At 42.7% G+C, this 23,648-nt stretch overlaps 1 protein-coding gene across 1 annotated transcript; it reads right to left on the bottom strand.

Annotated features, from left to right (window-relative positions):
* Positions 1 to 8,524: 8,524 nt before the first annotated feature.
* On the bottom strand, positions 8,525 to 23,060 carry LOC140196994 (extracellular calcium-sensing receptor-like). Its single transcript, XM_072256926.1, has 6 exons — positions 22,963 to 23,060; positions 19,955 to 20,240; positions 15,170 to 16,006; positions 13,782 to 14,006; positions 9,539 to 9,662; positions 8,525 to 9,432 (listed from the first exon to the last, which is right to left on the bottom strand). The coding sequence occupies exons 2-6, from the start codon at positions 20,210 to 20,212 to the stop codon at positions 8,525 to 8,527; spliced, it is 2,352 nt and encodes a 783-aa protein (XP_072113027.1). The 5' UTR covers positions 20,213 to 20,240; positions 22,963 to 23,060.
* Between the last annotated feature and the right edge of the window lie 588 nt (positions 23,061 to 23,648).

The raw sequence follows: 23,648 nt of genomic DNA, 5'->3' as shown, positions 1-23,648 counted from the left end.
TAATAACCACGACAGATATCATTAATGACAGCACCAACCTGGACGCTCAGCCGGTGTACAAATGACAATAAGTGTGCAAATAACAAAATAAAGAAATCATAATACTTAGTAAATAAGTAATAATATCGAGAACATGCAACGAAGAGTTCTTGAAATTGCGTCCGTAAGTTAAGGAAACATTACATTGAAGTTGACTGAATTTAACGCCTGTGCTTCAAAAACCGGGTGTTTGAGGGATATTAACTGTTCCTGAACCTGGTGTAAGTATATTCTGAGATTCTTGTACTATCTTCCTTAAGGCAACAGCTATAACAGAGCATATCGTGGGTGGTGGGAGTCTCTGATGATGGATGCTGCTTTCCTGCTTTAACGTTTCGTGTAAATGTGGTGAATAGTGCGGAAGGCTTTGCCCATGATGGATCGGACGTATCCACTACTTTTTTGGTAGAATTTTCTTTTCAAGGGCATTGGCATCTCCAGGCTGTGATGCAGCTAGTGAATGTACTCTGCAGCACACATTCACACAGCAGAGCTCCCACCTTCCACGAAGAGTAAGGAAGCATGGCCCACCCCATCGTAACTGCGTTTTACAGTGAAACAGTGAAGCACTGTTGAAAACATCCTGACAGGTGAGATCTCTATCTACAAAGGAATGCGAGAACAGCTTAGAAAATCATAACGGTCTCCTGCCATCCACCGGGAACATTTATCAGGAATGTTGCTCACGCAGGGCCCTTGATGTGATTACGGATCCCAGCCATCCATCCGACATCGTCCTTGACTTTCTATCATCAGATAGGAAACAACAATCCATGAAAGCAAGAACGGTCAGGATGTGAATCAATTTCTTCCCCGAAGCCATTAGGCTTCTGAATTCCTTGCCGCATCATATTCGAAGTGTCACTGGTTAATCTGTTCCGTGTCTTACAATATTTAAAATTAATCTACGTTAGTAGATTTTAACCATAGCTTCATAAGTTATCGTGCGTTATGAATGTTAAATATACTATGTGCTTCACACCCTATTTCGGAGAAAACTTATCTCGTTTGCATATATATTATGCAGTTATACGCATATATATTTAAATTACAATAAACGTTACTAGATTTAACATCTTTAGGCGTCCTGCCGATTCTTTACAAACACGTAAGGAAGTAAATTTCTCTCTTCATCCTCCTATCTGGTTGCCATTTAAATGCTGCTGTTCTTCCCACCTGAATCCTATTTTTGGCAGTTCATTCCAAATGCGCACCAAAATTTGCGTGAAGAAGCCGCCCCTAATGTATTTTAAAGCGTTCGCTTCTGATATTAAACTTGTACCCTTTTGTATTTAACAGCCTTCCTTGGGATAAAAGTTAAGAGCTTTAACCCTATCTACGCTTCTGCTAGATTACCCCACTAACCTGCTACATTCTCGGTAATGAAGTTCTATTCTGCGCATCCTCACCTTCTAACACAAACCCCAGAGCCCAGGCAATATTCTGGTGCAGACTCAATGGCCACTTTATTAGGTATGTCTGCGCAGGTCTACTGTTGTTAATACAAATATTTAGTCAGCCAATCGTATGGCAGCATTCAATATATAAAACCATGCAGACATGTTCAACACTGGAATAGGGAATAAGACCTACAGACCATAAGATAAAGGAGCACAATTAGGCCATTTATCCCAGCGAGCCTTTCTGCGCAATTTCATCATGGCTGATACAAATTTCGTCTTAGCCCCAGTCTCCTGACATCCTCCGAATCTCTTCATGTTCCGGCCAGCCAGGAATCAATCACCCGACCTGCACAGCTGCCGTTGGGAACGAATTCTATAGTTTCATCATTGAAGAACTTCCCTCTTCCTCATTTCTAGTAGGCGGACCCTCCGTTCTGAGGCTGTGGTCAGACGCTCGTGCCATAGGAAACATCCTTTCCACATCCAGGCAATCAAGGCCTTTTATAATTCGATAGCTTTCAATTAGGTCACACCTCTTTCTTCAGAATTACAGCAAATACAGGCCCAGAGCCACTAGGCGTTCTTCACATGAAAAGCTGTTCAATTCTGGAGTCATTTTCGTGGACCTCCTTTGAACTTTCCCCAGTGTCAGCTGAACGTTTATTAAAATGAGGCGCCGGGAACTGCTCGCAATGCTCCAAGTGAGGGCTCACTAGTGCTTAATAACTTCTCAACATTACATTCTTTCTTTTACATTCTCGTCCTCGAGCTGAATGCGAACATCGTGTTTGCACTCCTCACCACAGATCCAGCGTGCAAATTAATGTTTAGGGACTCCCAGGTCTCCGGTAACCTCGGTTTTTGTATGCGGTCTCCACTTAGAAAATCATCACCACTCTCATTTCGTCCACTAACTGCATGAGCGTACACTTCCCGACATAGGATAACATCTGCCACTCCTTTTTCCATTATTCCGCATCTACTTACTTCTGTAGCCACTCTAATTCGTCAAGACTACCTGCCACTCCACCTGTTTTCATATCGTCGGCAAACTTTGCGACAAAACGATCAACTCCATCATTGGCATATAAAGTAAAAATAATCGGTACCAACTAAGGTCTATTTTATCATGTGCGCTCAAGTACCCCTAAACTACATCCTTAACAATCGACTGGAACATCTTCCTAAACACTGAAGTCAGACTTTCCCTTCTTGATGAGTGGTGACATTTGCAATTTTCCAGTCCTCCGAAATCATACCAGAAACTAGGGATTATTAAACCATCATTAGTAATGCCTTCATAATCTCTTCAGCCAACTCTTTCAGAACCCTGTCCTGTACACCATCTGGTCCAGGTGACATTTCTGCCGGTAGACCTTTTTGTTTCCCAAGGACCTTCTCCCTTGTTATGGTAGCTACACACACTTCAACTACCACCATGCTGCTATTGTCCTCCACAATCCTGATACAAAGTACTTACTCAGTCCGTCCGCCATCTCGTTCTCCCCATGACTGCCCCTCCAGAATCGTTTTCCAGTTGTCCAATACCCACCCTCGCTTTTTTTATACTATATGTTTCTGAACAAACAATTGCTATGCTCTTTAATAGTATTGCCCGCTTTACATTCTTATGCCATCCATATATTCTTAATTACATTTTAGCTGGCTTCTGTTCGTTTTTAAATGTTTCCCAATCCTCCAACTTTCCACTGATTATTGCTCCATTATTTGCCCTGTTTTGGCTTTATGTTGGCTTAGTCTTCTATTTTTAGCATCCGTTATGTCATCATTGCTTGAGAATGCGTTTTCCTCTTTGTGATTGCATATCCTGTCTCTTCCCAATTGCTTCCAGAAATTCAAGCAATTGTTGCTTTGCCATTATCTGCCAGTGTTCTTTTCCAATAGATTCTGCCCAACTCCTGTCTCATGCCTGTTTAATTTCCTTAACTCCACTGTAATAGGAACACGTTTCATTTTAGATTCTCTTTCTCATATGTCAGGGTGAGTTTGATCATATTATGCTGTCTTTCCCCGAAGGGTTCCTTTTCATTAAGTCTGTAATCAGTTCCTGTACCGAAGCACAAAATCCAGTCCAGAGTTGCAGCACGGAACCACGAGCTACTCTGAAAAAAAAACTCTAGAAGGCATTCCAGAAATTTCTCCTCTTAGTAACTAACACCAAATTTATTTTCCCAAACTACCTGCATACTGAAATCACCAATGACCATTGTAACATTGCCTTTTTGGCGTGTATTTTCTGTCTCCCGTTGTAATTTGTAGGCTACATCGTTACTCCTGTTTGCGTGTCTAGATAAGACTGATAGCATGAAGTTCGGTCACCATTGGAGTGCCTCAGTGATCTGTTCTGGGACCCTTATTCTTCGTAATTTTATAAATCACCTGGTTGAGGAAGTGGAGGGCTGCGTTAGTAAGTTTGCTAATTACACAAAGGTTGAAGGTGTTGTGGATAGTGTGGAGGGCTGCCAGAGGACACAGCGGGACATCGATGCAAAACTAGACTGAGAAGTGGCAGATGGAATACACCCAGATAATTGTGAAGTTGTTCATTATGGTAGGTCAAAATGATGGCAGAATGTAGTATTAATGGTAAGACTCTTGGCAGTGTGCAGGATCAGAGGGATCTTGGGGTCCGAGTCCATAGGACACTCAAGGCAGATGCGCAGGTTTACACTGTGGTTAAAAAGGCGTACGGTGTTTTGGCCTTCATCAATTCTGGAAGTGAATTTTGGAGCCGAGATGTAATCTTGCAGCTATATAGGACACTGGTCAGACAACACTTGGACTACTGTGATCAGTTCTGGTCGCCTCACTACAGAAAGGATGTGGAAGCCATAGAAAGGATGCAAATGAGATTTACAACGATGTTGCCTGGATAGGGAAGCATGCATTATGAGAATAGGTTGAGTGAACTCGGTCTTTTCTCCTTGGAGTGACGGAGGATGAGAGGTGACATGATAAAGGTGTATAAGATGATGACTGGGATTAATCGTGTGGATAGTCAGAGGCTTTTATCCCAGGTCTGAAATGGTTGCGGCAAGAGGACACAGGTTAAGGTTGCTGGGGAGTAGGTACAGAGGAGAGCGGTAGGGGTTTCTCAGGGGTAAGTTTTTTACTCAGAGTGGGGTGAGTGCATGGAATGGGCTTCCGGCAATGGTGGTGGAGGCGGATACGTTTGGGTCTTTTAAGAGACTTGTCCATAGGTACATGGAGCTTAGTAAAATAGAGGGCTGTGGGTAACCCTAATAATTTCTAAGGTAGGGACATGTTCGGCACAACTCTGTGGGCCGAAGGGCCTGTATTGTGTGGTAGGTTTTCTGTGTTTCTATGATTCATCATCGTTTTCCAGTTGTTTGATATCCACTCTCGCTTCTCTTTTTTTCACTTTATGCATCTGAACAAACTTCCGGTATCGTCTTTGATATTATTGGCTACCTTACTTTCGAGTTCCATATTTTTCTTCTTAATAACTTCTTAGTTATCTTCTTTTGCTTTTTGGAAGCTTCCCAACCCTCTGGTCTTTTTTTTTGATGTTGGCTTCGACTTCTTTTGTAAGCCACGGTTGAGCTATCATTCCTTCAGAATACTTCTTTCCTTTTGAGATGAACATATCCTGTGCTTTCCACATTGCTTTAAAAATCAGCCGTTGCTGCTCTGTCGTCATCTCTGAGTGTTGTTTTCCAATCAATTTTGGCTAGATCCCCTCTTATGCCTCTCCATGGCCCTTTACTCCACCGTAAAACAAATACGTCTGAATTTATAATCTCTTTTTCAAATTCCATGGTGAATTCCATCATATTACGATCACTTGCCCGAAAGGGTTCTTCACGTTATGCTCTCCAATCAGGTCCGGTTCATTGCACAACACCTAATCCAGAATAGCTGCACCCCTGCTCTGCGCAACCATGAGCTGTTCTAAAAAAAACGGTTCTGTAGGCATTCTAGAAATTCCCCTCCCCAGAAGAGATCCCAGTGATCCATAAACCTGAACCCCTGTTCCTTGCACCAGGTCTTCTGCCACGCGTTCACCTATCAAATTATCCTATTGGCACACTTGCTGGCGAGTGGCACACGCTGCAATTTAGAGAATACTACCTCGCAGTTCCTGTTTTCCAGCTTTCTATCCAAACTCCCTAGAATCTCTATTCAGGACATTTTCACCTTGTCCACCTATTTCAATTCTGTCAATATGCAGCAAGATTTCTCGCTGCTCACTCTCCAGAAGGCCATGTATCCGAACTGAGACTGCCCTGACCCTGGTACCAGAGAGGCAATATACCTTCCGTGTGTCTCTTTTGCGCCTACACGATCTCGTCTCCGCTCCTCTGATTAAGGATCTCCTTTCAACACTGCAGTCCTCTTTACTTCTCTACACTTCTGAGCCACAGCTCAATGACAGGGACTCGGTCACTGTGGCTGCCCCCAGTAGGTCATCCCCTGAACAATATCTAAAAATGTATACTTAATATTGAGGATAATGGCCACAAGTGTCGCCTCTAACGTAGGGTTGACTACCTCACTCTCGCTCATATCTATTAATTACTCTTTCTCCCGAATAAATTGAGGTTATCAAGTTGCAGCTTCTGATCCTTAACACGTTCTCGCAGTAGCTGCAGCACGTGCACTGGTGTAGAAATATTTATCCCGGAGACTGAACGTCTCCCAGTATTCGCATATCCTGCAGCCAGTACAAAACACTGCCCCTGGAGACATTCTCACTGTACTACTATACTGTAATAGAGGAGGAATGAAGAAGGATGAACTGTGCTCAGTTCTGGTCACCTCACTACAGGAAGGATGTGGAAGCTATACAACTGTGCAAAGGAGATTCACAAGTGTGTTGCCTGGATTGGGGTGCATGCCTTACGAGAAGAGGTTGAGTGAACTTGGCCTTTTCTCCTTTGAACAATGGTCGATGGTGGGCAATGGTGGGATAAAGGGCAATGGTGAACTGACAGAGTTGTATGATCCTGTGGATAATCATTAGCTTTTTCCCAGGACTGAAATGGCTAACATGTAGAGGGCACAGTTTTAAGGCGCTTGGAAATATGTACAGAGGAACTGTCAGGTGTAAGTTTTTTACGCAGAGACTGGAGAGTGCGTGGAATGGGCTGCCAGCGGCTGTGGTGAAAGCAGATACAATAGGATTTTTAGGCTGCTTTTCGATAGGTACGTGGAGCTTAGAAAAATAAAGGACTATGGGTAACCGTAGGTAATTTCTAAAGTAAGTACCTGTTGGGTATGCATCTGAGCCATAGGGCCTGTATTGGGCTGTAGTTTCAAAAAAGAGAAAGTTTCTAGATACTGTACCTCGCCAAAGATTGAACTCGCCTAAGCCTGAAGAACCAACTCCACTGGCATACTGGAAGGCATTTTTCCAGTCGCCTGTTCTAAAGAGCCCCTTTTGTTGATTGATCACTGACTAAATTAAAGAAACTGACGCGAAGCTCTGCTTTTATGCCTTGATGGCGGACCTAATTGAAAATTAGTCGTCCTTTTAACGCACCCCTTCTCTGTTGATTGCTCACCGCCCAACTTGCGGAAAATTTATCATTCCATTAACAATATTGTTAGTCAAAAAAAATCATATTTGTAATATTAGAGTGTTATTAACACATTGAAAACGAGCAATTCATTGAGACGAATCAAAGCAGCTTGACGCAGGAATGGGTGGGAATAATACGCTGTTTCGGACATTTACTGCATCCTTGTTTTAAGAAGGCGATTTGTGCCGCTTTCTCGCGGGCATTTAGCTGTACAGAACTTCTGAATATGGTTCAGTAAAATTCCTTTTGAAAATTAATTTGACTTTGAAGAGACTTTGCATGAAGTTTGTCATGCACGGTAAAGCTGGAACTCTTCTCACTGAGCGAACCACAGAGTAGATGTGATGGGAGAAGGGTCTCGCCAAGGTTCATTAGAAATGTAACCCATTAGGACTTACCTCAGGCTGTAAAGTTGGGAAACAAATAGAGTGTCCATGTTCAGTGGAGACCTGATGGAGCTTTGTAAAATTATTTCGTACGTAGGAATGGTGCCACCCTTTCCCCAAAGCTCTCGAGTAAAATGGTGAAGTTTAAAGGACATTTCTTTAAGGTGAAGGAGGGAAAGTTTAAAGGAGTTGTTTACGACTTTTTTTCACACGGAGTGATATGATTCACAGGATGTGCCAGCAGGGATAGTGGTGGTAACGGTCGTAATAGTGTCGTTAATTTGACATGACGGTTCGCACAGACATAGCGGGCCAAATGGCCTGTCTATATGCTATACCTTTCTATAGATCAGTTCTCATGCGAAAGTTAACGATGCGAGATCAAACTACTACAGACCTGCAAAATGTGTTAATTACTTGCAGGTTTATAAAAAAATTAGTTAGGCGGCGTCAGCAATGCTGAATACCGCTCTAGTTGCCCCATTATAGCAAGTATGTGGACAATTTGGAGAGTATACCGAAGAGCTTTACCAGGATGTTTGCTGGATTAGAGGTTATGTGTTAACATGAGAAGTTGGACAAACTTGATTCTTTCTCCGGAGCTGCGGTGGCTGAGGGGAGGTGTTTTAGTTTATAAGACGATGATTGCGTGGACGGACAGTATACGTTTCCGAGCGTTGAAATGTCACAGGACACGCATTTAAGGTGAGAGGGGGTAATTTCAAAGGTAATGTGAGGGTCAAGTTTTGCATCCGGTTCTGGTCCAGGCAATGCAAATTGGTGGGTGCCTGGAATGTGTTGCCTTGGTTGGTGGGTGTGGCAGAAAGATTAGAAAACTTTAAGAGAGACTTAGATAAGCACATGCATGGGAGGAGAATGGAAGAGTATAGATACTTGTAAGCAAAAGAGATTAGTTTAGTTAGCCATTTGATAACTATGTTAATTGGCTCGACACATCGTGGGCCGAAGGACCCATCACTCCGCTGTATTTTTTCTACATAATATATACTTAACCCGAAGAACATTGCTATGATATAATGGGATTCTTAAAATATTAAATCAAACAATGCACACTGAAAATTTAAGAAGGTAACGACTCAATCATACTATCTAGTTGCTTCCTTATACATACTTAAATTTTTGGCATTTTGCCCATGACATGTCTCTTTGTGTTCTGTTCTCGCTTAAAAAGTATAACATAGCATTTGGGAGCAAATATACAGAACAGCATCGCATAGCTGGACGCTAAAATGGCAAACACTTCCACAGCCACCGTGTACTTCCCAGGAGAACTCACGTAGGCTGGGATGAAGGTAATCCAAACGGCACAGAAGATAAGCATGCTAAATGTGATGTGTTTCGCTTCATTGAAGTTGTCAGGAAGCTGTCGAACTAGAAAGGCGACCACAAAGCACACACAGGAGAGGAATCCAATGTAACCCAGCACGCAGTAAAAGGCAAGTTCAGACCCAACGTTGCATTCAAAAACTATTATCTCGGTAAAATGTTCCGTACTCTTCCGAGGGTATGGCGGCGATGTGGCCAGCCAGACAGTACATATTACGCACTGTAGCGAAGTAAGAATTAAGACTGTCAGTCGCTGCTGGGTTGGTCCAAACCACTTCATTATGTTATTGTTGGGCAGAGTCGCTTTGAACGCCAAAACAACAACTATCGTTTTACCCAAAACGCAAGACACACAGAGAACAAATATAATACCGAATGACGTGTGACGAAGCATGCAAGACCATGTTGATGGTTCGCCAATGAATGTTACTGAACAGAGAAAGCAGAGCATTATGGCAACAAGAAGAAGGAAACTTAGCTCTGAGTTATTAGCTTTAACAATCGGCGTCTCTCTGTGAGTATAGAACGTTACAAATACCAGCATTGTCATACAGAATCCAACCAATGCCAGCGTCACCAGGATAATGCCCATGATTTCATTAAATGATAGAAATTCGATTTCTTTTGGTAAGCACTCAACCCGTTTCTTATCGGACTTGTACTCTGCTGGGCATTTAAGGCAACCGGCTGAATCTGAAACAAAACAAATCAATAATGGACAGAGACGGGGAGAAGTTTATATTTCAGAACTAATTGTGTACAGACTTCTAACTAATGGAATTTCAGAGAGATGACTCACCGGTTGTATTGCTAATTTCTCCTTGTGGACATTTTATGCAATCATAGCAACACTTAGGTTGTCCTTTTCTGAGTGCCTTCCGTGTTCCGGGCTCACAGCTTTCTGAACAAACCGCTTTTGGAACCTATGGAAAGATTAAACGCGTGATTTGCCAATCATAAGTAGAAATGGAAGGACACAATTTACTCACCACAATATTACACAATGACAACCTGTGGACTTACTTAAAGGATTCTACAAGTTATGGTCTCAGTATCACACACAGAATGCTGTAGGAACTCAACGGGTGAGGCAGTCTGTGTTTTGGGCCGCGACTCCTCTTCTGGAAAATACAGCAGACACGCCAGAATAAAAAGGAGGGGGAACCGGATGAGAGAGAAGAACCAGCTGAGTGGGAAAGGTAAAGGAATGGACAAGAAGGAGTCTGATAGGGGTAGAAGCCGTGGGAAAAGGAGAAAAAAATGTTGGTGTCAGACTGGGTGGATTCGGTGTCTCAGTAACTTCTGATATCCTTGGGTTTCCATGTAGAACAGACTCTAGAACTTACAGAGTGGTGAGAAACACGTAAATAAAACATTCATTCAGCGGCAGTTTTGTGGGCCAAAATATGATGTTAATGAGAGAAGCCAGATAAGACGGATGATCGGACGATTGGCTCACAAATAGAGAAAGATTGTAGGCAGTGCGAGAGGGAGGATTGGCAGGTGACAGAGAAGGATGCGCTCAGACTGATGTTCTGAAATATGCCTATTTTAGGGCAAGTAGTATCATGAAAAAAGCGGATGATTTTAGAAAGTGGATCAGCACTTGGTGCTATGATGCTGTGGCCATTACTGAGACCTGGATGGCTCAGGGGCAAGATTGGCTTTAGATGTTTCAGAAATACAGGGAGGGAGGGAAAAGAGGTGAGGAATTGTCTACTGAGTCTCTGTAGGTGGAAATTAAAAAGAGGAACGGTTTGATAGCTCTACAGGGTGTTGTTATACACCACCCAATAGTAACAGGGATGTCGATGACAGATAGGAGACAGAATCTGGAACGGTGCTATAATAAAAGAGTTGACGTGATGTGAGATTTTAATTTGCCAAATATCGATTGGCATCTCCGTAGAGCAAGGTGTTTCGATGGAGTTTGTTAGGTGTGTTCAGCATGGTTTTCAGGGAAAAAAATATTTAGTTAAGCCTACAAGAGGAGAGGCTGTACTTGATCTTGTATTGGGAAATGATCCTGGTCAGGTGTGAGCTCTTTGTCGGAGAGCAGTTCCAATACGATATAGGAAGCATGGTAGGGTGTGACAGGAAGCATGTGTACAAAGATTGTAGATAATCTAGTGTAGAAGTAAAGAAAAGCTTACGAAAGTTTCGAAAATCTAGGTAATGATAGAGATCTAGAAAATTATAAGGCTAGCAGGAAGCAGCTGAAGAATGAAATAAGGAGAGCCAGAAGAGGACATGAGAACGCCTTGGCGGCCAGGATTAAGGAAAACCCAAAGGCATGCTACAAGTACGTGAAGAGCAAGATGATAAGGCGTGATAGAATAAGGCCAATCAAGTGTGACACTGGAAAGGTGTGTATGGAACCGGAGGACGTAGGGGAGGAACTTAATGAATACTCTGCTTCAGTATTCACTGCGAAAAATGATCTTTCCCATTGTAGGGACGACTTACACAGACTGAAAAGATTGAGCATATAGACATTGAGAAAGATGATGTGCTGGATCTTTTGGAAAGCATCAAGTTCGATAAGTTACCGGGACCGGATGAGATATATCCCAGACTATAGTGCGAGGCGAGGGAAGAGATTGCTGAGACTCTGGCAACAATATTTGCATCATCAATGGGAACGGTGGAGGTCCCGGAGGATTGGAGGGTTGCAGATGTTGTTCCCTTATTCAAGAAAGAGAGTGGAGATAGCCCAGGGTATTATAGAGCAGTGAGTCTTACTTCAGTGGTTGGTAAGTTGATGGAAAAGATCCTGAGAGGTAGGGTTTATGAACAGTTGGAGGGCATAATTTGGAAAGGTCGTGTCTTACGAGCCTGATTGAATTTTTTGAGGATGTGACTAAACGAATTGATAAACGCAGAGCAGTAGATGCACTGTATATGGATTTCAGCAAGACATACTGAGAAAGTGACGAGGCATGGGATCCAAGGGGACCTTGCTTTGAGGATCAAGAATGGGCTTGTCTACAGAAGGCAAAGAGTAGTTGTAGACGGGTCTTATTCTGCACGGAGGTTCGTGACCAGTGGTGTGCTTCAGGGATCTATTCTGGGACCCATTTTCTTCTTGTTGTTTATATATGACCTAGATGAGGAAGCGGATGGATCGGTTAGTAAATTTGCTGATGAAATAACGGCTGGGGCTGTTGTGGATAGTGTGGAAGGCTGTCAGAGGTTACAGCGGGACATCGATAAGATGCAAAACCTGGCAGATAATTGGCAGACGGAGTTGAATCCATATAATTGTGAGGTGGTTCATTTTGTGGGTGCAACATAATGACTGAGTATAGTATTAATAGTAATACTCTTGGCATTGTGGAGAAACAGAGGGATCATGGGGTCCCAGTCCATAGGAAAATGGAAGCAGCTGTGCAGGTTGACTGTGTGGTTGAGAAGGCATACGGTGTATTGGCCTTCATCAACCGTGGGATTGAGTTCAAGAGCCGAGAGGTAATGTTACAGCTATATAAGACCCTGGTCAATCCCACTTGGAATATTGTGCACAGTTCTGGTCAACTCACTACAGGAAGGATGTGGAAACTACAGAACAGGGTGCAGAAGAGATTTACAAGGATGTTGCCTGGATTGGGGAGCATGCCTTATGAAATAGGTTGTGTGTACTTAGCCTTTTCTCCTTAGAGTGACGGTGGTTGAGAGATGGCATGATAGAGTTGTATAAGCTGATGAGAGGAATTGATGTGTGGATAGTCAGAGGCTTTTTCCCAAGGCTGAAATGGCTAACACGAGAAGGCACACTTTTAAGCTGCTTGGAAGTGGGTACAGAGGAAATGTCAGGGGTAAATATTTTACTCAGAGATTGATGAGTGCGTAGAATGGGCTGCCGGCGACAGTGGTGGAGGCGGATACAATAGGGTCTTTTTAGAGGCTCTTGGATAGGTACTTGGAGCTTAGAAAAATAGAGAGATTTTGGTACCCTACATAATTTATAAAGTACATGTTCCACACAACATTGTGGACCGAAGTACCTCTGTTCTGCTGTTGGTTTTCTATGTTTTTCTGCTTCTTTGAAGAAGTAGACTGGTTCAAGTTAACAGGAACGTAACAGTAACAAAAATAACGCGCATTACAACAACTGTGTACAGATCAGTATATTCTTAATGCAGAAAATTTCGTATCTTAAATTGGATGGGTTTCAGCATCAAATGAGTACGAACGTACACTCAGTTGCTACTTTATTAGGGAAATGCGGTACCTTATGCAGTGGGCATTGAGTGTAGGTTCCAAAGATCTTTCCATTTAATGCTATTCAATCACCTGTTATATTGCTGGCTTCACTTGCACACATGAGATGCAGTCAAAGCAAAAACATGTTGTCTGTCTTATACAGCCTTCCTTGTTCCTGGTGGGCAGCTCTCACTTCAGGGGAACTTTATTGATCAGAGGAAGTAACCTTAAAAAAAAAGTGGCCGCGGAGTGTATATCGTTCTGTTAGGAGTGTTATCACCAGTGAAATTATCTCAGTGCTGTAATGACCCCTCAGGATCTTACATATACTAATAAGATCCGCCTTCACCCTTTAGTGTTTTTTTTTACCAAATGAGCTACGAACAGTTACGTCTTTGGACTGTGCAGGAAAATGGAGCACCCGAGGCAACCGAAGCAACTCATGAGGAGTACATAAGGACTTTTTGCAGATGGCGCCGTAATTTAACGTTGATCTTCAGAATATCGGGAGCTGTAATAGCGTCGTGCTAATCGTTACGTTACCATGGCGCCCACTGAAGATTTCACTAAACTTCAAACAAAACACCGAACTGCTTATAGACTGGCCAATGCTCTCATCCCAGGAATTAGCCTGGGGCAGGTTAAGGACAGTTGCTGCTACCATACATCCAGCTCCAACTTGTCCCTTATTATTACTTGAAGAAAGAAATGTTAATCTATTGGTTTTATCATCTTGAATCTGCAACTATCGTGATTACACACTGTTCTGAATTTAAACTCACTTCAGAATGATCGACTGAAAGGAAAAAAAAACACCTAGAACATCATATACCACTCACTGTTGATTGTCCTCCAGTCCATATGATTGACTCTTCGGCTAATATGAATTTCTGTCCATCGGGCGCCGCTCCATCATACTGCCCCACGGTTACAATAACAACGCCGGTGTCTGTCGGCTGCCAGTTTACGATGTCATATATTGGGACCGGATCACCGTTGTTATCGAAATAGATCCTTTCCCCAATCTTTGTCGTGAAGTTTACGGTCTTCATGTAATGTAGAAGCTTAAACGGATATAAATATATATCATAGTGAGAAGTAATGTCTTGTCTCCAGCTTCAAGAGAAGAAGAAATCTCTCTATCCAGTTCACCAATGGTAGTAAAAAAAACAAATTAATACACTGCTGGGAGAACTAGACAATTGATGTTCCCGGTCGAGAACTTACATCTGGATTGAAAGACAGCGGGGCGACAAGGCTGTATAAAGAGATCTGCGGAAGAGAAGCCTGTGGCGGATAATTAGGTGCAGGCACGGGGTGAGAGGAAAATTGAGGAGGGAAGGCAAGACATGTCCTACTGTTTCAATAGCGGCAAATGAATGCAGAAACACGCACGACATGCTGGAGGAACTCAGCAGGTCAGAGAGTACAGTCGGCGTTTCTGACTGACACCGTTCGGCAGCAACCAGTAGCGTTCCTGTTGAAGGGTCTCGGCCCGAAGCGCCGTCCATAGTTTTATTTTTCATAGATGCTGTCTGGCCTATTAAGTTTCTGTAGCATTTTTTTCTGATTGTTTGGATTTCCAGCAGCTGCAGACTTTCTCTAGTTTGTGATATGAATGTAAGATTTGTTTCGTAAACACGTTCAGAAATAATTTGAATACGTAATTTTGAACGTGACATTAACATTTATATAATAGCCTTCCACACTATGTTAAGTGGTAAATTTGTAAATTAGTTATTGCTATCACATATACCAAGGTACACTGAAAATAGTTTTTGCATCATATCCAAAACCGACAATTACATCACATCAATATAATGAAAAAAGCAACGGTGTACAGATTAAAATATTACAGATTCAGATCAGAGGCAGTGGAGGTTGTATAATTTTGTGCAGAGGTTTCCAGCCTATTTAACCCTTGACTAAGCAGAAGAAAATTTACAATGACCGCTAACTTCCTAAGCGGGACGCCTTTGGAATGTGAAAGGAAATGGGAACATCGGAAGAAACCCAACGCAGTCATAGAGTGACATACACACTCTTTAAAGATGGCGCCGAAACTGTACTATGAACTCTGAGCCTGGAACTGAAATGGCGTCGCGCTGACCGCTACGCTGCTGTGGCTCGATAAAAACAAGGTGCAAAGCCATTATAAGACAGATTGTGAGCACATGAGTTCATCTATCGTACCACTGTCCTGTTGAATAGTCTTATTTGTACTTACTTGCCATGGCTGGAAATTTGAAATATTGGCACAACTGTGGTTGGCAAATGGTCCATTCCCATCTTGACAGGTGAACATATCATTGAGAGCGTGGGCTATAGCGTAGGTCGATTTATAAACGTTGTAGGTCACTCTGTACTCAGACACATCAGTGAACTCGTTGTGCGCTGTAAGTAGACTTTCATTTCCCGTGCATTCTCGAAGCCCGAAATCTGGTTGGGAATTGACTGTGATACTTTCTGTGTTTTTAATCTTGCAACTGAAAGCTTTTTCCCAAAACTCTTGCATTAAAGGATTTCCGGGATAAAGAGACGGGTGAGTGCTCATGAGGAAATTCTTCAAACCTGGAACTCGCACTTTTCTGATCGCGATTCCAATTGTACCGACTACATATAATCGACTCTCCTCGGGGGATAGAATCGGCGTGGTGATCCAAGCCTCGCTTCCAATCCATTGTATTCCAGTGACATTCTGCCGTACAACTTCTTGTAATAAAATGCTCATGTCCACTTGCACAAGGAAAGCTAATATTACCTTTGTGGAAGATTTCTTTATAATGTCTATAGTCTGAAGTAATTTCTCCCTTGGATAAGTTATGTGGAAAGCTTCAGAGAAAGCAATGCAAATTCCCATCTCTTCCATTGCTTCATTGAAAGCCTGCATCCCAAAATTACCATAGTCATCGTCGCTCCTAATTGTTCCGATCCAGGTCCATCCGAAATGCTTAATGAGTTGAGCCAACGCCCTCACCTGAAAATAATCGCTTGGGATCGTTCTAAAGAAGGAGGGATATTCACGTCTGTTGCTCAGACAGGCACACGTCGCGATATAGCTAACCTAGAGGGAGACAAGTTTATAATTCTTATTTTATTATTATTCATGTAATCTCAACATTCTAATTGTATTGCCCGGCGAGTTGGCACATCTGCCCACACAGGATTGTAAGGATATTGGTAAATCCTGACAGAGTTGTGAACGTCTCTGGATAACTGTGAAGAAGAAAAGTCAATGTTGAGATCTGCAACACTTCGTCAACACTTGATTGATGACTAGAAGAGACTGAGAGGCTTTTGAGGGTGGAGAAAGTCAGAGGAACATAACGAAATCTCACCGGAGGAGACCTGGTCGCTAGACGGCCGTTAAGTGTTTTTCTCTTCCCACAGGCGCTGGCGGATTTCCGGAGATTCTTTGGGGGATCCCCTCCTTTTATTTTCCAGAATCTACGGATTTACTTTTGCTTTTCATACAAATGTAAAATTTCACTGTCATGACAGATTTATGCATCTTGTTAGGGACATAGAGAGAGATTGTAGTATGCCGAATTGCAGGGTGATCTTTTTTTTTGTTGAACTGCAGATCATTACCTCTCTTCCTGGGCTTTGCTATTGCTTCTTGGTCTGTGGTGAGTGTTCATACTTCCTGCTGAAATGAGTGGGAGCGGGTTGGAATGATGTGGTGGACGGAGGTTGTTGAGGCTTGTGCGTGGAAAAGGGTGAAGGGACTTTGGGTGTCCTAACGTTTTTATGTAATTCATTCTGGGGAGTTTTGTTCTGTTTTCCTGGATGTATGGAACGTGCAATAATTTTAGATGTATATTGTATACATTGTCTGACATTAAATCAAACAATTGAAACCATTGAAACTATTGAAAAGAAACACATTTTTGGATCGCATTACGAGGTCTTAATTCAAGCCTCAGAGTATATGTGACATTCAAAGATAGACATTTGAGACCGATTGTTCTGTTCTGCATTCCAGCTGATAGGGGTAGAAGAACTATCAATGATATCGCCAGGCTGGGAAACAGACAGTCTTTGTCCCAGGGAAGGACTGGAAACGGGGTGGTGCGTATTTTGAATGAGCTGCCAGAAAGGGTGTTCCGTTATAAATAAGTGCATGGATAGGAGACATGTAGAGGCTATAGGCAAATCCCGGGTCAATGGGATCAGGTCACCGGGTAATACAGCGGGCATGGACGATTTACGCCGAAGGGCCTTTTTCTATTGGTATGATCGCCCTTGTAAATAGCGAGATTATCACTCTTCGGAAATTTGTCCTCGTAACACATAGCTGCACCAAATGCCCACTTCAGTATTATCAACCACCACTGCCCTCACAGTGATCGGTCTAATTATGTAAATAAAAGTTCAAATGAGAGATAACTGATATGCCATGTATGAATTTGCTGATGACACAACTTCTGTTGGCAGAATCTCAGATGGTGACGTGGCGATAAAAGGAGTGAGTTAGCTAGTTGAGTTGCATCGCAACAAGAAGATTGCATCTAACGACGCTAAGACTAAGGAAGTGATTGTAGACTTTAGGAAGGGAAGTCCAGGGTCTACACACTAGTCCTCATCGAGGGATCAGGAGTGTAATGGGTTGTTCCAAAAGCATAAAATGACCACAGGAATTAGCTCTCATGAAGAGCTCCACAATTCATGCTACGGTATACATTGTACCCATGATTGATTTGAGAAGATTCGGTATATTACATAGAAGATAGACCATAGAATAGTACAGCACAGTACAGACCCTCCGGCCGGTAATGTTGTGCCGACCCTTAAACCCTGCCTCCCATATAAATCCTTCCCACCTTAAATTCCTCCATATAACTGTTCAGTAGTCTCTTAATTTTCACTAGTGTATCTGCCTCCACCACTGACTCAGGCAGTGCATTCCACGCACCAACCACTCTCTGAGTAAAAAGAGTTCCTCTAATATCTCCCTTGAACTGCCCACCCTTACCTCAAAGCCATGTCCTCTTGTATTGAGCGGTGGTGCCCTGGGAATAGGCGCTGGCTGTCCACTCTATCTATCCCTCTTAATATATTTTATACATTTGTCATGCCTCCTCTCATCCTCCTTCTCTCCAAGGTGTAAAGCCCTAGTTCCCTTAATCTCTGATCATAATGCATACTCTCTAAACTAGGCAGCATCCTGGTACATCTCTTCTGTACAATTTCCAATGCTTCCACAGCCTTCCTATAGTGAGGCGACCAGAACTGGACACACTACTCGAAGTCTGACCTAATCAGACTTTTATAGAGTTCCAACATTACCTGGCGACTCTTAAAGTCTATCCCTCGTCTTATGAAGCTGTAATAGTATCCCTGTCCAGTAATGCCACTCCTCCTCCCCTTTAACCCTCTCTATCCCTTTTAAAATACTGAAATTCAGAATATTGAGAATCCATTCCTGCCCTGGTGCCAGCTAAGTCTCTGTAATGGCCACTACATCATAATTGCATGTATGTATCCAAGCTCTCAGTTCATCACGTTTGTCCCTGGTGTTTCTTGCATTGAAGTACACGCACTTTAGCCCTTCTACTTTACTACATTTACACCCTTTATTCTGCTTCTCTTTCCTCAAAGTCTCTTTATATGTTAGAACTGGCTTTACTCCCTGCACTTCTTCCACTGCTCTGTCGCTCCGGGTCCCACCCCCTTGCAAATTAGTTCAAACCCTCCCGAACCATGCTAGCAAACCTACCTGCAAGGATGTTGCTCCCCCTCGAGTTCAGGTGCAACCCATCCAATCTGTACAGGTCCCACATTCCCAGAAGAGATCCCAATGATCCCAAAATCTAAAACCCTGTCCCCTGCACCAGCTCCTCAGCCACGGATTCAACGGCCATCTCCTCCAATTCTTACCATCTCTGTCACGTAGCACTGGCAGCAATCCTGAGAACGCCATCCTTGAGGTCCTGTTCTTCAGCCCTCTACCTAGTTCCCGAAACTCACTCTTCAGGATCTCATCTCTCTTCCTGCCTATGTCGTTGGTACCAGCATGTATCACGACTTCTGGTTGCTTTCCCTTTCGTACCAGGATATCGTGCACCCGGTTAGGGACATCCCGGACCCGGGCACCCGGGAGGCAACAAACCATGCGGGTGTCCTTCTCACGTCCACAAGATCTCCTGTCTGCTCCCCTGACTATAGAGTCCTCAATGACGACAGCTCTCCTCTTCTTTGTCCCACCCTTCTGCACCACAGGGTCAGACTCAGTGCCGGAGACCCTGAAACCGTTTCTCACCCCTGTTCGGTCGGCCCCGCCAACAGTATCCAGGACGGTATACTTATTATTCAGGGGAGTGGGTACAGGGGTAACAAAATAATTTATTACAGGATAAAAAAGCAAATTTCTACAAATTTATCATGGATAACGTTCGATCCAGGCACATCGCCATCTGATATGACGGAACCACCGAATGGGATCGGAAAAAAAAAAACGCAGAACGTTGCAGCAGCCAGGTCCATGATGGGAACTAGCAACTGCAGCATCGAGGATATCTTCAAAATTCGACTCCGTAAAAAAAAACAGTTTTCATTATACAGGTCCCCAATCACCCAGAAAATGCCCTGTCTCATTGCTACCATCAGGCAGGAGGTAGAGGAGACCGGAGCCACACAGTCGACGTTTTAGGAGCAGCTACTTTCCCACCGCCATCAGATTTTCGAACGGTCAATGAACCAACTCATCAACCCTACCTACTGTTCTTGGTCTCTATTTTAACTATACCTTATTGAAATTCATAGTTTGTTTTATGTATTGTACACCATTGCCGCCGCTGATTCTGATTCTCTTTCTGACGAAAGAAAATGAGAAAACAGCCTAGATGAAGTAAAAATAAATGATTTAATTTATAATTCCTGCCAGCCCTGGGCAAATGCAGCGATATAGGAGCTGTACAAGTCATTATTTCTGAAAATCTGATCATGTTTACGAAAGCATTTTAGAAAGTTACACATCAGCAGGCGAGTAGTAGATCATCAACTGACTTACCACAGGAATCCTAAATGGACCAATTAATGAGGCGATGCCTAAAGTCATCGATGATCTTGAATCCCCGACGATAGCGGTTACCATGGGAGCTCTTCTACAGTTGGAAGTTGTTGCGTCCAGTCTATTTAAAAACTCGAATGTTGCTTTTAAGGATTCAGCAGGTTTGCCACAAGAATCGTAAATTGTGTAACCCAGCGTAACGTTTGGAAGAAGTTCCGGGTTTTTGTTAATCTCGTCAATTGCAAAGATCATCGCCATTGCGAAACGGAAAAGTCTGAACCGGAAGCTGCAGAAAAAACAATTGTGTATCTATGAAGGGGTTCTTAATATTGTTCGAGTCACAAAATATGACAATTACAAAACGACACACAAACAATACCCTGAAAAGGTATTCAGCCCACAGCTTTGTTCATTGGTTTGTGTTCATTTCCCAAGTTTGAAATATATTAAGGTAGGATTTTGAGCTGTAAAATATTGCGCATCATGCCAAATCAAAAGAAAAAGTCCAAAACCTGGAAAAATAAAATTGGGAGGCAGACAAAATATCCATCCCCCTTGTAATTACCACGACAACGTTCCTCGGCTGCAGGGTACTTATTATCTTATGGACTTAAACATTTTGATTATCTAGAAAATTGGAGCAGCACCTCAATAAATACAGCGTGTCTCTGTAAGATGCAATAGTACGGTAGAGTTTTAACCGACCAAACGAAAATGACGGTAAAAGAGTATTCAAGACAAATCAGGTAAATTATAATAGAGAAGCATCAATCTCGGAATGGGTATACTATCAGATCAAAAGTATTGAACATACCCCGGAGCTCAGTGCAGTTCATCGTAAGAAAGTGGAACAACTATGCAAATGCAGGCATGCTGCATAGGCCACGGCGGCCCTCTAAACTTAGTCGCCAGAGAATAATGTTTCCTGTAAGAGAGGCTAGTGTGACGCCTTCAATCACTCTGAGTGAGGTGGAGAAGTCACTTGCTGCAACTGAAAATGACGTTGATAGCCCACAATCATCTGGGCCTTTCAAAAAAAAGGTTATTTACGGAAGCGTGCAAGGAAAATCCCTGACCAAAAAAAAACAACAATATAAACAAAACCTTGCCTGTAAAGATGATGCAAAGTGTCACTCAGAAGTTACTGTACGAAAGAGAGTTTTTATGGTCGGATGAGGTTAAAATTGATGTTTTTAACCTCAACATTAAACGTTCCGTGTGGCGTAAACCAAATACTGCACATCAGCCAGGTAACACGATCCCTACTCTGGAGTATGATGAGATGGGTGAGGAAACATGCTGTACGGATACTTTGCAGGAGCAGGAATTGGAAATCTGGTCAAGATTCATGGGAAGATGAATGCTGATAAGTACAGAGAGATCCCGGATAAATCATTCTTGCCTGCACGAAAATTTAAACCGAAGAGGAGTTCCAATCAGTTACAGGAGCAGCGCACAGCAAGGAGCTTCCTCACCGGTCGATGGCGCTCGTTTGAAAGAAGAGCTTTGCGTGTGTATGGTGTCATTGTGGCGGCACAATCAACGATAGGAATAACGTAGAGAGGAGTAAGTAAAAATACAAAACGGATAGGCCATTGTTGGGACTGGGCCTGTGATGAGAGTGGGAATTTCAGGATCTTGGATCAAAGGAGGTTCTTCTGGGCAAAGCTGGTGTCTCTGATTATGGTGTCCGGGTATATTTCTGTTAAGTTTCCTTTTTCTCTTACTGTATCAGGGGTATGTTGTGTACTGTAATTGTCCATTTTGTGTTCTTCATGCAGCTGTTGGAGTCATTTTTTACACATTCTCCTAATCTGCCTGTCCTTCTGAAGCCTCCCTACAACCTCCTAATTTCCTGCCCCTCCACCTATCTTAATATCGTCTGCAAACTTTGCACAAAACCATCAATTTCATCATCCAAATCATTGGTAAATACGTGAAAAGAATCAGCCCGAATACAGATCCGTGTGAAATACCTGTAATCATCTGAATCTAACAGGAAAAGGTTCTTTTATTCCCAGTCTTTCTCTCCTGCCAAGTTACAGCTGCTTTATCCATGGTAGAATGGATCCTGTAATACCGTAGGGTCGTAGTTTGTTAAGCAGTCTCATGCGTTGCACCTTGTCAAAGGCCTTCTGAAAATCCAACTACACAATATCCACTGATAATCATTTGTCCACCCTGCTCGTTGTTTCTTCGAAGAATTCGAGCATATTTGTCAGCCCAGCTTTTCCCTTGATGAAACATACTGAACAAGATCTAGCATATTGTCAGATGCCTCCAAATACAGCAAAACTACACCATTATCAATCGACACCAACATCTTCCCAATCACTGAGGTCAGCTTTACTGACCTATAGTTCCCTTTCTTCTGTCTCTCTCCCTTCCCGACTCACCAGCTGGCCTAATGGTCTTCTTGAAAATTGGATTGAAATTTGTAATTTTCCAGTCTTCCAGAACCATTCCAGAATCAACTGATTCTTGAACGAACATTAATAATGCCTCCACAATCTTTCCAGCCATCTCTTTCAAAACCCTGTCGTATCCACCATCTGCTCCAGCTGAGTTCTCTACCTTCAGACCTTTTATTTTCCCAGAAGCCTTCCCTCTAGATATGGTAACTTAACAAACTTTATTTTTACACTAAATTTAAATACATTTTCACTTGTATCTCGTGCTGGTGCTTTCGTGATAGGCACATAACCTTTCAGAGCCTTTCTCTGAGTGAAAATTCAAACGGATACAGATAAAGGCATTGCAACTGTGCATACCGTTACTATCCCAATGCATTTGTGCTTATTTGTAGTTCTCCATTCCCGATATATGGTCCAAGATTCAAGTTTCAAAACCACAAGCGAAAACAAATTTTATACAGTACATTTTGTTAATTGGTAGAATGTAATATTGAAAATCTCAAAATAAAAAAAAGTTTCGTCCAAAATCACCAATACTTTACATCAATACAAAACTTAAAAGTGTTAATAAGGTAATTACAAACTTTTACTAACAGTGTACATTTTACCGGTTTAGGCTGCGTTTGAAAAGTTATGTCTTGATCTTCTACGTCGGCGTGAACACTGAAAACTCCGCCGAGGATAATATCAGCTTCCTCGGAAAACCCGAGCAAACCGAAATCACCCCTGCCCTTGCAATTTGGTTCTTCAGTCAAAAGGGCAGGCATAAGGCCAGACAGCAATAGCAGGCAGCAATGTAGACAACGCATTGTCACCTGGAGAAGCTACCAGATTCTAACGTCTGGCTCCTTACCTCGTCTTTATACACTGACGATTCAGAGACAACACATGGCTCCTTCTGAAGGGACTAATGCATTATTTGCAAAGAAGCAATTAATGGTACAGTCACGAGTGAAAATGAATCCCCAGTGCTCTCCACATCAGGTTTCTGTAACAAAGAGCACTACCGTAAATCTAATCAGGCTGTCTTCCCCAGTGAAATCTGAAATGCCTCAGGGCGTGACAGCTCTTGGTGAGTCTCAACAAATTAATTTATCCAATCAGTAAGGCAAAGTTTTACATTAATCCGGACTACCGAGCGGAATTTGTTTCTTTGCTTTGTGAATCGTGAAATAACCGATAACCGTTAGTTAGGGAGCAAAGTTCCATATAGTCTATATAACACCAATTCGTGCAATCTTTTGCAAGATAGAGGGAAATGTTGGACCAAACTGCATATT

This window comes from Mobula birostris, chromosome 4 (genome assembly GCF_030028105.1).
Source record: "Mobula birostris isolate sMobBir1 chromosome 4, sMobBir1.hap1, whole genome shotgun sequence".
Taxonomy (NCBI): domain Eukaryota; kingdom Metazoa; phylum Chordata; class Chondrichthyes; order Myliobatiformes; family Myliobatidae; genus Mobula; species Mobula birostris.
The sequence above is the reverse complement of the archived record's forward strand: the minus strand, read 5'-3'. Positions and strand labels throughout refer to the sequence as shown.

What these genes read in the sequence shown, in the direction of transcription:
- LOC140196994 (XM_072256926.1), bottom strand. Translation starts at nt 20,212, where the DNA reads ATGGCGATGATCTTTGCAATTGACGAGATTAACAAAAACCCGGAACTT. An exon ending in GGACTGGAGGACAATCAACA is followed by an intron (nt 9,663 to 13,781) that starts GTGAGTGGTATA and finishes ATCTTTCCATAG; the next exon opens with GTTCCAAAAGCGGTTTGTTC. An exon ending in AGAAATTAGCAATACAACCG is followed by an intron (nt 9,433 to 9,538) that starts GTGAGTCATCTC and finishes GTTTTGTTTCAG; the next exon opens with ATTCAGCCGGTTGCCTTAAA.